At 38.8% G+C, this 13,530-nt stretch overlaps 1 protein-coding gene across 1 annotated transcript; it reads left to right on the forward strand.

The window, feature by feature from the left end:
• Nucleotides 1-6,140: 6,140 nt before the first annotated feature.
• LOC117476800 (synaptic vesicle 2-related protein-like) lies at nucleotides 6,141-13,129 on the forward strand. Its single transcript, XM_034123551.1, has 16 exons — nucleotides 6,141-6,297; nucleotides 6,486-6,619; nucleotides 7,295-7,380; nucleotides 7,471-7,569; nucleotides 7,955-8,026; nucleotides 8,114-8,238; nucleotides 8,321-8,384; nucleotides 8,485-8,610; nucleotides 8,684-8,812; nucleotides 8,924-8,997; nucleotides 9,448-9,524; nucleotides 9,599-9,703; nucleotides 11,792-11,903; nucleotides 11,999-12,080; nucleotides 12,170-12,259; nucleotides 12,556-13,129. The coding sequence occupies exons 1-16, from the start codon at nucleotides 6,236-6,238 to the stop codon at nucleotides 12,754-12,756; spliced, it is 1,638 nt and encodes a 545-aa protein (XP_033979442.1). The 5' UTR covers nucleotides 6,141-6,235; the 3' UTR covers nucleotides 12,757-13,129.
• The last annotated feature ends 401 nt before the right edge of the window (nucleotides 13,130-13,530 follow it).

The following is a 13,530-nucleotide window of genomic DNA, read 5'->3' on the forward strand; positions in this document are numbered from 1 at the left end:
CATAAACTCTAACTTTTAAAGTCAGGCTACAGCGGAACAGGAAAGTCTATATGATCCGGAGACCATCACCTGAGAGGGCGCTCCATTGTCCCTCTCCATCCAGTACAGTGCAGGATCCTGTTACGCGCCACAAAGTGGCAGTTAGCCTCCTGAAAGAGATAGCGCTCCTCGTGGGCCATTGACTGACACCACACATCACCCCGGGCAACACACATTTAGGGGGTTCCAGGTGTCTACAGAAACCTGAGCGTCACAGGCCTCCTTCACACCAGCCAGGTCCAGCACCTACCTGCTGCTGCTTCACACAAGCATACAACAACATGCTATGGACTGAGAACACTATGACTAAACATCTGTTACATCTGGACAGAAACATTTAGTTTGCATTTTTCTTAAAGCAGCATTGTTTTCTTTTTTGGTCACTTGGTCAATGACACAAGCTGAACACACAACATTCACATTTTATCATTCTAAAAAGAAGACATTTTGAACACTTTCATTCAGTCCACCTAATGTACTCTCTTTCAGCTCAGTTTTGTAAAAACGTAGCGACCGAGGGCCAGATCGTCAGCATGCCTCCAAAAGGAAGCTTTGAAAATGACATAGTATCGAAAGAGGCAAATATAGTGAGACAAATTCTCAGTGGTCAAAGCTTATTTCACGAAAATAGTAAATCTGGAGTTGCTGGTGAATACTCTAACCCACGTTGAGCCGGGAGGAAGACATTTTGAATTTTTTTTGTTTACAAAAATAACTGACAAATCCTATTCATTGTGCCATTTACGGCTATTAATGCTCCTTTATGTTCAAAGTCCGTCGTGAAGTGCTGAGCTGGAAGCGTCATTGGTTTTCTTGGAACATTTGAATCTAAAACACAGTGAACCGAAACAGTGAAGTTGCGGGCTATGAAACCAAAAAAAGGCCAAAAAGATGCTACAATGCTCCGTAGAACTGAACTGCACTGCAGCTTTAAAGACATTGTTTCTTGTGTAGATTTAGAAAGTAATCCATGCACATCTCCAAATGTCTTGATTGTTCTCATGAAGACCAGTTTTGTCTTTTTTTCTAAATATTTATGCAGAGTATTTGAAAGAGGCTACAATAACTATAGAAGCTTCAAGTACAATACAACAATGTTGGCCAGGACACACAAGCCAAGTTCATATAATTACCTCCTTTAATTCCAAAGGCTGGTGCGTCATGGTTGAATCAGTCTTTTGTGATGAGTCTGAGATCTCCAAATGACTACAAACTTCAATCCTCCAGGTAAACAGCTCAGACAGACACTGGCTGCTTTAGTATTGGACAAATTCTCCCATAGCAGAGCCTCGCCAAGTCAGCACAGATATTTCACCACAAATCTACTTTCTCCTCGGAGCAGGCCAAGTACCATGGCCTGGGACAGAGAGGATGAGGAGGAGGAGGAGGAGGAGGAGGAGGAGGAGGAGGAGGAGGAGGAGGAGGAGGAGGAGGATGAAGGGGAGTGGGGCTGCTTCCTGCTGGGTGGATGTCCCTGCATTGTAGGTAATGAGGCCGTAATGAGCTACCTGGCTCTGAACGCACCGGCCTGGTTAAACATTCATGGAGCCCAGGCTGCAAACGTTCACTCAGCGCTGCACCTGAGTGTTGAACAGCTCCTCTATGTGTTTAAGGAAGCGTGTGTGTGTGTGTATATCTGTGTGTGTGTGTGCAGATATGTAATACCAGGATGTAGTAACTCTATCCTTCCAGACACCCGTCCTCACCCCCCCCCCCCCCCCCCCCCCTCACAAAATTACTGCACAGGTATTCGATTACTGATCTTTGATTAGGCAGATGCATTTCAGACTAATTACTAACCGCTCATTACAGCGAACTAGTTTGGGATTAAACCATTGTATATTCTGAAACACATGCTGTCAAAATCTGAAATGAATCTCTGACCTAATGTAATGTGCTACGATAATTGTCAAGCACTCTGTTGGTGCCATCAACAGTGAGAAACTTTTAAATGAAAAAAAACAACATTTATTTAAATGATTACTCTTACCTATTATTTTGTTTGTATACGTAATACATACAGTAATGACAAAGTATTTTCATTTATTTTAAATACTTTTTTGCAATATTTCTTTCATCACCTTCTGGAAAATTGATTACTTTAGAGTCCATTGCATACTTTGAATAAGTTAAATTAACTAAGAAACAAAACTAAGAACAAAAATGTTATCAGTATTATCAACAAATTCCTGCCTTTATTTAAAAAAGTGCAAAAGTAAAAGTACTCATTATGCAGATTCGCCCATTTCAGAATATAATATATTGTATGTTTTGATTATAATTATTGATACATTAATGTGTTTATCAAAGCTGGTAAAGGTGCAGCTAGTTTGAATAACTTTGTATACTGCAGAGTAGTTTGTGAATTTACTCCAGGTGTAAATAAAGTCAAATTTAAGTGTTGATTATATTTCACATCATTAATCCAAATCTGAGAAGTAACTAAAGGTATTAAATAAATATAGTGGAGTAAAAGTACAATATTAACCTTTGAACGCAGTTGGGTAGAAGTGCCAAGTAGCAGAAAATGGAAATACTCAAGTAAAGTACAAGTACCTCCAAATTGTACTTAAGTACAGTACTTGAATACATGAACGTAGTTACTTTACACCACTGATTTTTAACACATTGTATTTTTTAAATTGATATCACAATAATACATTGCCTCCTGGAGCTTTTATCTCATGTTTGTCTTGTGGTTCTGCTGTGACTTGTTTGCAGGCGGCGTAACGTTGCCCTCTCATTCCGTCTGTTTAAAATGTAACTGTGCTTCCTGTTAGCATCAACAAAGGCGTCTTACGTTACTGGCTAAAGACTCGCCAAAACACGCGGTAACATAAGAGAGCGTGCTGGAAAAATCCTCATTAACATACTGCAATCCATTATGCAAATACTGAAGGGTTTCTACTCAATCTTTAAAGAATACCACTGCTCTCTTAATCAGTGCCCAATAAAGCAAACACACACACACCATGCTCACCATATGAGCCGTGGCAGCAGCTGAAACACAGTTTTCCAATATCAATTGATGAAAAAAATCCATATCACAAAAATCCAATCATATGTGTTGGACAAATGTTTGTTTAATTCATTCTTGCAATTTGAATGCAGTGGCAACTTTTTCTACATTAAATGTGTATTGGGACATGAACGTTTTTAATCAAGTAAGATTATTGGTATTTGGAAGTTTTTTCTTTTCAAGATGGCAAGTACGATAACGGCTAAATAAAAACGAACGGACAAACAGGCACGAAACTGCTCTTATATTACTTCAATATATGTGTTATTGATACAAAAAAGCTTTTTTCAATATGATACATTATCTCTGAAATGGCTGTGTCTAAACTAAACACAGTATCATTTGATACAATATAGAACATTTATAGGATAAAATATGTTTTAATTTAAAAAAAAAGAATTGGCCTGAGAACCATAGGGTTGCCGGTTCAAGTCCCTGAACAGACCTAAAAATATGGAGTGTGGACCTGTACTTGAAGAAGTCGCAGTTCACCTCCTGGGCACGGCCTTGATGCCCTTGAGCAAGGTACCGGACACCGGCAATCTTGAAGGACAAGCTGGATAACTTTTTGTCCTTGACCCACCACATGTCCAAATAAATATTCACAGGCCCAATTAGTCCCAAACAGCTAAACGTTCAAGTAATCCTTTATTTATATGAGCAAAACTGATTGTTGTCCACAGGGCATGACTCCTAAGACCGAAACAAGCTGTGAGGCTATTGTTTTCGGAAGTAGAGCATTCAGTGAAAAAATCATACAATCACTAAAGTACAAAATCAGCTGTTCAAGACAAAACGTGCATGCAAATGGAATTTTTGCGGGATAGACATACACAGTAGATATGTAATCAATATAAAGACTTATATCTAAATAAGCTTACCTTTTTGTCCATGTCTTCAAATCAGTAAAGCTCTGCTGATGATCTGTGTGAGTCTGGCCGAGCAGCTGAAGTGACCACAGGATGTGAGGACAGAGGGGACGCGATGTATCTTCTACCTGTATTTATGACCGTCCCATAATGCAGCAGCCTCAGCATGTCCTCACAGTGTCCTACTTTTCTACAGATTTTATTTTCAGGTCGGCCTTATTCACTCGCAGGGCTGCAGAGGACAGAAAGCGTATATCAGTTACAGACATAACGTCCTCCTGTGGCTATAAGTACTCCATTTCAATTGGGAAATGTACATGTTCCATGTGTAATCAAATAAATCATGTTATATGCTGTAGACAACTGGGTCACCACATTTTAGGCCATATCCATGCAACTTACCGCATTGTACATTGACTCAAGTACTGTACTGTGAGTAGTAGTACTCTATCTTAGTTTTTCCTTTCTATGGCACTTGTTCTTCACATTAGGGAATTATTGTTCTTTTATCTGACAGCTAAAGTTACTTTTCAGAAGAAATATGTGTAAAATAAAGGTAGGCTATAATACTTCCTACATTTAGGAAGTAGTGGCTTCATTGTTGTTATTTTATGGTGGCACCTTACAAAAAGATTATGCAAGATAAGAGAAAAGTGTAAACGATTAATACAAATATGCTGATAATATGTCCGACATTTTAGAAATCATGACATTGTAATGGAATATTTTCACAAGTTAAAGATACTAGTAAAATACTAATACTAAAGTGTTTCTGTATGCCGCTCACATACAAAAGAAAATCATCTTCTTTTCACTTTACTGCTGACCATTTTCCTAAGATAAGTATCATGTGTGTTATTTTTAAGTGTGTTTCATATGCTCTATCGGTATAGCAACTAGAATACTGTTTGAGAAACTATAGATATCTTAGAGGGTGTCAGAGGAGGAAAGACAAGCCTCTTCGAAGTGTAGTCTGCGCTGTTCCCACAGACATGATACACCAAGTACTACTGCTATTGAGACAGAATACAATGCCCTAAACAAAACCTTCCTTTAACTTCTAGCTTTCTTACAGTTGAATTAGCACATTGATTGTTGGTTATGAGCAAACATACTCGCAGCTATGAACTCATACAACTTTCCAGAGAAGGCCTTCTGGATATTTAACCAACACAAGAAGGGTGAGAGAGCACAGCCTGCTGTCAGCTGCAGGCTATAACAGGTGATCCACAGTGCTGTCCTTTTAGGATATATCACATGTAACCCTTCCTTTGTTGAATAATATAAAATGTTTGTTACATTTCAGGCTATTGACACTTTAAGCACATATTATATACTCTTATATAACCTTCTTGTGGTGAGAGGAATAGTGTAAGGGCTGTGAAACACATGACCTCTCTGTGTTTGCTTTAATTTTTTGTGATCAATGAATTAAGCTTAAACTTGGCTTACTGTTGTACTTGATGTAAATCCCACTGGATTAGAACATAAACTAAGAGCCTTTATAAAGGGGGCGAGGGGAGATTAATACAGTTTGATTTATCTTTACTGAGATTAAATGATAGACATAGATTTATGTTTGGTATTGAATTACTATTCACTTAGAAGAATATCTTTATTGTTATCATACTCCGGTACAACGGAATTGTGTAGGCTTCTCTCAATGCAGTACAAAGCAAAGAAAGAAACAAATAAAGCAGGGATAAAATCAGCAGCAGCAGAGAAGAGAAGGCACTATGTATATTAAGTTAAGAAAACAATGATATACTCGAAAACTGACTAGTCTGTTGTTTTTGCCCAAAGAAACACTAAGAGATGAAGCTGAAATATGCAAAGTGTTTACCAGTTTTGATTGTATCATCCCTATTTATAATAAATCTATCATTTCCGCAGATTATATTTCAACAAATATGGATGACACACTTTGCTAAACTAACCTTCAAAACTCTCTTTTACTCTTTTGTAAATTGTGTAACCTTTTATTTTATTATATTTTGTATTATATTATAACTTTTTTTTTACTTTAATACTTTTTTATGCACGTAACATGTAACATTAAGCTGTCTGTGGCACTTTTACTGCTGTGACAACGTACATTTCCCCTCTGTGGGACTAATACAGGTATTCTGATACAGACTCACTTCTGCACAACAGCTCAATGTTATTTCCTGGTCTGACCACGCCCCTTTCTTTACCTATGGTATGTTCTGGGATAAGGTGTCTCAGTGCAAACTGACTGCACCAGCAGGTTTGATCAGTGCTCAGCTGTGTAATTGAAGTCACAGCTCTCTTAACACTTCAACCTGAAATGGATCTGTGGAGCAAAAAAGACAATGTCACCTACAAGCGGTGGACCAATCATGAAGTGAGGTAAATCCACCACATAACTTTACTTCTGCCTTTCTTCATGTTTGTAATGCTAACAGGTAGCATGGAACCTGTTGTTGTGTTTACATATCAAAGTGTTGCCACATAGAAGTAAACTGTGATTCAATAGGAAATGTTGTGCTTGAAACTAGTAAGGCCTGAATTTCTCCTTTTGGTGTACTGACATTTAGGAGTGGGGTGAATGTGGTGGGTCACAGCGATGAGGACCAGGGCACAGATAATGAGATCTGCACTATAGCCTCAGCAGGAGTGGACTCAGAGGGAAGACGGTCTGCAACCATGTCTGGATTGGATCAACATGAGGGTTTGTAGATCACTCTTAATTCTAATTTGTACACATTGTAATCTTGTCTTACTGTCATGTTTGAACACATGAAAGATACAAGCTCTTCTGAATTGACTAAAGTAAAAGTAGCTATGCCATACTGAAAGACCACAATGTAAACATCTGCATTCGAAAGGTTGCTAAAAGTGAATGTATTCATCATGCAACAGAATGGCCACTGTCAGGGTTTCGTCATTACATTGTTTTGATCATTTTTGTTGATGCATTATGTTGTGAGCAGTCTTTAATGTTGTAGCTGGTCAGCATAAAGATCATTTAATTTCTTTGTATTCTTTTTGGTAGTTTCATCTAAAAACGTTTTGTCATATTTAATAAATTATTATAATGCTTTACTTGTAGAAGTATTAGTAGCGATAGCTGTAAAAAAAATTGCATAGAAAGTCTACTATTTCCCTTATACAATGTACAAAGAAGCATTAAGAATACATTATTTTAAAAGAAAAAATACCTCAATGATGTACTTTTTTTTTTACACAAGGCATGATTAAGTGTAGTCGGCTTCATTAAAAAAATTATTTGATACTTACCCATCATTTTATCTCATTATGTTGTGCTTGTAGGGATTATTGAGCCATTCTGTCTCAATTTCTACACAGTAAACCTGCAGTCACTGTCTTCTTTTCCCTTTCACAGAAACCTTCACAGTGGACGAAGCTCTGGAGGCGATCGGCTTTGGAAAGTTCCAGTGGAAGATGTCTGTCGTCACAGGACTGTCATGGGTAAGAATGCTTAATCGTGTAGAAAGGATTTCCCTCTGAATTCCAGAAAATAGATGTGTCTCATGCAGCGCTGGGCCTCTCTGAGAGCAGGTTGCAGACGCCATGGAGATGATGATCCTGAGTATCTTGGCCCCCCAGCTGCACTGTGAGTGGAAGCTGCCCGGCTACCAAGTGGCCCTCATAACATCGGTAAAGTCACTTTCACATATTTTTTAAAACGTTGTATTAGACCTGTCACAATAACTACCTTTTGTTGGACTGTTGACTATCCAGAAATAATTGCGATTAACAATATTATTGATTAGATTTATAATAATCAGAAAACATTCAAAAAATATCCTGAAAAATAACAGACATAAATACTATTAAAACACACCACCAAAACGATGAATAAAAATGCATATAATGCGATGCCCAAGTCTTATAATGGTTGGGGAAACCCAGCATAAAAACTGAGCTAATGTCCATAAATCCTAGAATAAGGCGATAAGCTAATTGTGGCAAGTTTGCATGTTATTTCCACAACTTTTACATTTTAGAATATGTAAAAATGTTCACTTCATTTTTTTCTTAGGCAGTGTTTGCAGGAATGGGTGTCGGGTCACCGTTATGGGGGAATGTGTCCGATACGTACGGCAGGAAAACAGTAAGTCTACTTTATGAGATTTTCATTTATGAATGATTGTTTTTTATGTACGATTTAGATTTTAAACGTGTGTGTGTTCTGTCTCAGGGTCTGACGATGTGTATCTGCTGGGCTCTGACTTACGGCGTGTTGAGTTCCTTTGCTCCTGTGTACGGCTGGCTCCTGTTTCTGCGGGGCCTTGTAGGCTTTGGCCTTGGAGGAGCTCCTCAGTCGTAAGTTCAACTTCTGTCTGACAGACTAGCACATTTGAATAGCCTTTAAATGATTTGCAACAAACATGTGGTCTCTTTTTAGGGTGACACTGTACTCTGAATTCCTTCCAGTGAAGTCCAGAGGCACCTACATCATGCTGATTGCGGTACTTTGGTGTTTTTATCGTTACTGCATGACTTGTACTTTATTCCAGTGTTGAATCTTTAAACCGACTTAATATACTGCTCATTTAATGTGTGCTTTAGGCGTTCTGGGCGATTGGCTCTGTGTTCGAGGTCCTCCTGGCTCTGTTGATAATGCCCACTCTGGGCTGGAGGTGGCTGCTCTTCTTTTCCAGTTTACCGATGGCAGTCTTTCTATGCTTCTGCTATGTAAGTATATTGGTAATTCCAATAAAAAACTGCTGATTTTCCGGTTCTTGACTGAACTTTCTGTGATGCACAGTGGCTTCCTGAAAGTCCTCGCTTTCATCTCCTGACGGGAAAAACAGGGAAGGCCATGGAGACTTTAGCACGCATTGCCAAAGACAATGGCAAGCCTATGCCTAAAGGGAAGCTTGTCGGCAATAAACAGGTCAGTTAAGCATTATGTTCCTGTTTTATTCAGAGAGAGCAGATGAGTATCCAAAACAATGCTTGATTACAAAGATTAAGAAATACACCTTCTGTGTTTGTCATTTCACAGAATGAGCGTGGAAGGATTAAAGATCTCTTCACTGATCAGTATCGGAAGACTACTCTGCTTCTTTGGTTTATATGGTTTGTGTCTAATTCCCTCTATTCTTTAACTTTTCTTCATCTGGAATTTCAGTCAGAGGTAGTTATTTAGTCAAGTCTGGATTACCGACCCAGTTAAGTTGAAAAAACCTTTAGGTTCACTTTGTTGTATTGTGGTTATTAGTCTAGGAGTAAAGACTTGAATACAACATTAACTGAATGAGGCTCCTGTGTCAAAATATAGTGTCCACATGTTTTATTTCGGTTGTTATTCTGCTTGCATATTCCTGAATAAAACTGTGCTTACTCAAATGACCTCAAATGAATTTAACACGGTGCACACCTTTGCCCAGGTAGTATTCCAAAAGTAGTTTATGGTTCCTAGTGGACCAGGTAACATAATGCTGAGATTTGTCTTGTATAGTAGTTGGAACAAAAGGCTACATTTAACACTACACAACTTAGAACTCTGTGTTGTTATTGCATCCAAAGGTTTGCAAATGCCTTCTCCTACTACGGGATAGTACTCTTGACTACTGAGCTATTCCAAGCTGAACAGTCATGTACAGGTAGGAGCAACTCATTGTCATTTTAGTTTCTTAAATTGGAACAAACAACAAAACAACTGTCCTTTTCTTTATAGCAATTCAAGGGGCCAAGATGGAATCAAGCTGTAGTCTGGAATGCAGATATTTGACATCAAGTGACTACAAAGACCTTTTATGGACCACCTTGGCTGAATTCCCAGGTAAAACGCTCCTCTTAAGCTGTTTTCAGAGCTGTAACTTGAAACGTTTTGGTAAAGACTTCCATGGTTCTGCTGCCACGAACAGTGTTGGGATGATATACAGGTTCCTCCATATTTTAGTATTCATCCATAACGAAATCTTTCACAACATGGATATACTTTTTGCTTAAATTTAATAACCAATAGATTTTTTTTAAATGCATTTTTATTTATTTATACAATACCCCACTGAGGAGCCATAATGACAAATGTAAAGTAGATTTAAAAACATATCAATGCCAAGGAATATGGTTCAAATAAAGCTCACTTTGCATTTGTATTTACATACCTTTTATTGAATCCGGCTAAACGTATTTATTTTTGTTGATTCAGGGTGTCCGCGGGGTCTTAAAAAGTATTAAAAGTTGATAAATCAATTTAGCGAAAATTAAGGCTATTAAAAAGCATTAAACGGCATTTTCCAAGGTATTACATTTTGTAGCTTGTTTTCAATAAGTATATAAATTGTCCAAAGAGGTTGTATTCTACAGTTTGCCTGAATGTAATCATTGCGTAGGTGTGTAGTGTGATTCTGTGTAGTTTATTTATGGCATCCCGTTGGATTTGACGTCATCTGAACAGGACATCGCACGCTCACTGCTTGATAGCACGTGAAGGTCCGTTTACGCCGGTTGTTAAACAACATCGTTATGGGGAAATGCAAGTCTGCGTCCAAATGGTTGGAAGATAAGGAGGAAGGACAATCAATACTGTATATAGTAAATGTGAGGTAAAGTGTGTCGCCAATGTAACCGGTTAGAACTCGAAGTGGCGATGAGGTCTTAAAAAAGGTCTTAAAAGGTATTACATGTGACTTCAGGATTCCTGCATATACCCTGTGATTATAAGCTCTCGTTTATTTCCGTCTCAGGCAGGCCCGGTTCTACGGGGGTGCATAAGGGTGCATTGCACCCTCAGTTGAGTCGTTATGCACCCTCATTTGAACAATTTAAAGTGAAAAAAAAATAATAATTAAAAGTGAAATATATTACATATATAATAACAATAATAATAATAGTAGTAATAATAAGAAGAAGAAGAAGAATATAGTTGAAATAAAATCAATTGTAATTGTGGTTAAATAACATTGTCTGCTGCATTTATTTGGTCAATTTAAACGGTAAGTAACGTTATTATGTCAGGTGCGCGTGACCTGTGCTGCTGCGCGTTCGTCATCTGTAAGGTGCTTACACAGCAGTCAATGATGGACATCAGAAAATGGTTAAAACAACCAGCCCTTATCGCCAGCAGTAACACTGCATCTACTGCAGGTAATAACAGTTCAGATCATGGGGACATTACGTTACCCGCGGCCACTGTCGTGGACTCGTCCTCCCGCCCGATTCGCCGGCTTTGCCTGCCTCGCCCACGGAGGCGGAGCAGCCGCAGCCGTCTTCGTTGCCCCAAACACCGGTCCGCCACCCCTCGGCGGCCCGCAAGTGCCAGAGGACCTCGGCAAAACAGAGCCTGCCCAGGTATATTACAAAAAGTACCCATCTCGCCTGTACAGTGGGGTAAGGCGCTCATTTTGCAGCTCATGGTTTCAAAACAGAGATTGGCTGGAATATTCATGTAAAAAAGATGCCATCTTCTGCTACTGTATGCCTGTAGACATTTCGGTCTTAAAAGGGGAGTGATTTGTAAAACATCCATAAAGAAAAAGTAAATCTGTTTACAGTTCTCTTTCATATGGGTGTTGAGATGTATCCATAGATCTCTTCATGTTGCTCTCAAAGTGCACCAGATTGATGCTTTTAACTTCAATATTTAAAAACAAATCTTCCCGGGGGAGCATGCCCCCGGACCTCCCTAGAGGAGGTGTGGACTCCCCTAGAGGGTGTTGGGTCCACTCCCCACTTGTAAAAATAGCACTTTACCACTGCACCCTCTCTAATCTCAGATGCACCCTGAGTAATTTTGTTCTGGAACCGGGCCTGGTCTCAGGCCTGCTGGTGTTGTTTAAGGGAGTCGCTTTGGGTGTATAATTGTAGTTTCTAGTTTGTAACTCTTTACTGCCACATCAGGTTTTGTTTTTGTTGTTTCTTTCAGGTATTTTAGTTATCCTCCTTGCAATTGACCGTATTGGCAGAAAGAAGAGCCTGGCTCTGTGTTTCTTCATGTTTTCTTTGTGCATGCTGCCCTTATTTGCTTGTATCGGGAGGTGAGTTTTATTTTGTCACATTAGCACAACAGCGAAATATCAAATCATCATGACTGACCTCTTAACTCTTTGTGTCTGTCTTTCTGTCCATGCAGGCTGTCTGTTACTATCTGCATATGTATTGCCAGAGCCTTCATCTCTGGAGGATTTCAAGTTGTTTTTGTTTACACACCAGAGGTAGGTTTACAAACCATTTTACCACGCTAACAGCAATGATTTGTTTTTAGATTATTTGAACTGGCCGTAATACTCTCTCTTCACATTAGGTGTACCCGACAGAAACGAGAGCCATAGCAATGGGGACTTCCAGTGCGATAAGCAGGGTGGGGGCCCTGATTACCCCCTTTGTGGCACAGGTATGCAAAATGACAAGAATAATTATTATTTCAATCAACTTTAACTGTTTTATTTTTTTTAAAACAGATTTACAAAGTGATTCATAGACCTTCCATTAAAGAAAAATATAAAAATTAGGATAAGGTCAATGCAGCCAAGAAATACAAGTCACTTGAGACAATGAATAATGAGTAAATAAAATAATAAGTGACCATCTCTGCTCGCACTTTAGAAATAAACTAGTTCCAGCAACACTCATGTTTGGCCCCTTCAGGCTGTTTGTTTCTCCACCTCATATGTTGTGTTTTGGTTTCAGGTGATGCTCAGACAATCAGTGAGTGCGACCTTGTCGTTTTACTTGATCGTCTGTCTGCTGGGTGGCGTTGCATCCTTGCTCCTGCCCATTGAGACGTTGGATCGGGGTCTGCAGGAGTCCTGTCTTGATCAGGAGGCAGGACAACAGACAGCCACTACCAACCAAACAAATAATACAACACACTCCTCTAACCAGAGGTAGAACATCCGGAAAGAATGACATCCTGTATATGATTATGGGTAAACAACATGCAAACAAGAGGGGGACAATCTCATTATGAGCACAGAGTCATTGAGGGTCGGCCCACTCCCCATATCTAATGAGAGTGGAGGCACACTTGTGCTTTGACTGGTTTGTTAAGCTCCACCTGCATTAAGGCCATGAGAAGCAACAGAGGGACGTGATGAACGTCGACAAAGCTCTGTTTAGAGCTGCACATTGTAAGCCTTGCCCACATTTTCAATAAATAATATCGTATTTATTTATATAAAAAGCCAGGGGGCCTTTTTCTTATTAAAGTTGTTGAGTGAAAATCTGTTGTAATTTGCACAATAAAATATTATTTGTTTTGTTATTATGGCTTTACATTTAAGTTAAACTATTACCATTTTAATTTTTTTGTTATTTTTTGTATTTAACTTCTCCATTGTTGATAAGTGAATTGTCACCAAACTAATCTGCAATTATGATAACATCCAGGTATTTTTCTGAAATGTGAATATTAATCTGGTCTCTGTTTTTAAACATCATAGTTAATTGATTTTTGATTTGTTTTGGTCGAACAACACAACACATTTAGTGACATTACCTAGGAGATAATGAGGGGACATTTTAAACGGTTTTGTTATTCAGACCAAATAATTAAAGTTGAAAATAACGAGCAGATGCACCGGTAAGGAAAATTCTATCTATGTGTTGCCCTCCTCAACATTATGTCAGCTTCGCTGCGTTTCATAACATGAGCAGAATATTATT

This window comes from Trematomus bernacchii, unplaced genomic scaffold (genome assembly GCF_902827165.1).
Source record: "Trematomus bernacchii unplaced genomic scaffold, fTreBer1.1, whole genome shotgun sequence".
Taxonomy (NCBI): domain Eukaryota; kingdom Metazoa; phylum Chordata; class Actinopteri; order Perciformes; family Nototheniidae; genus Trematomus; species Trematomus bernacchii.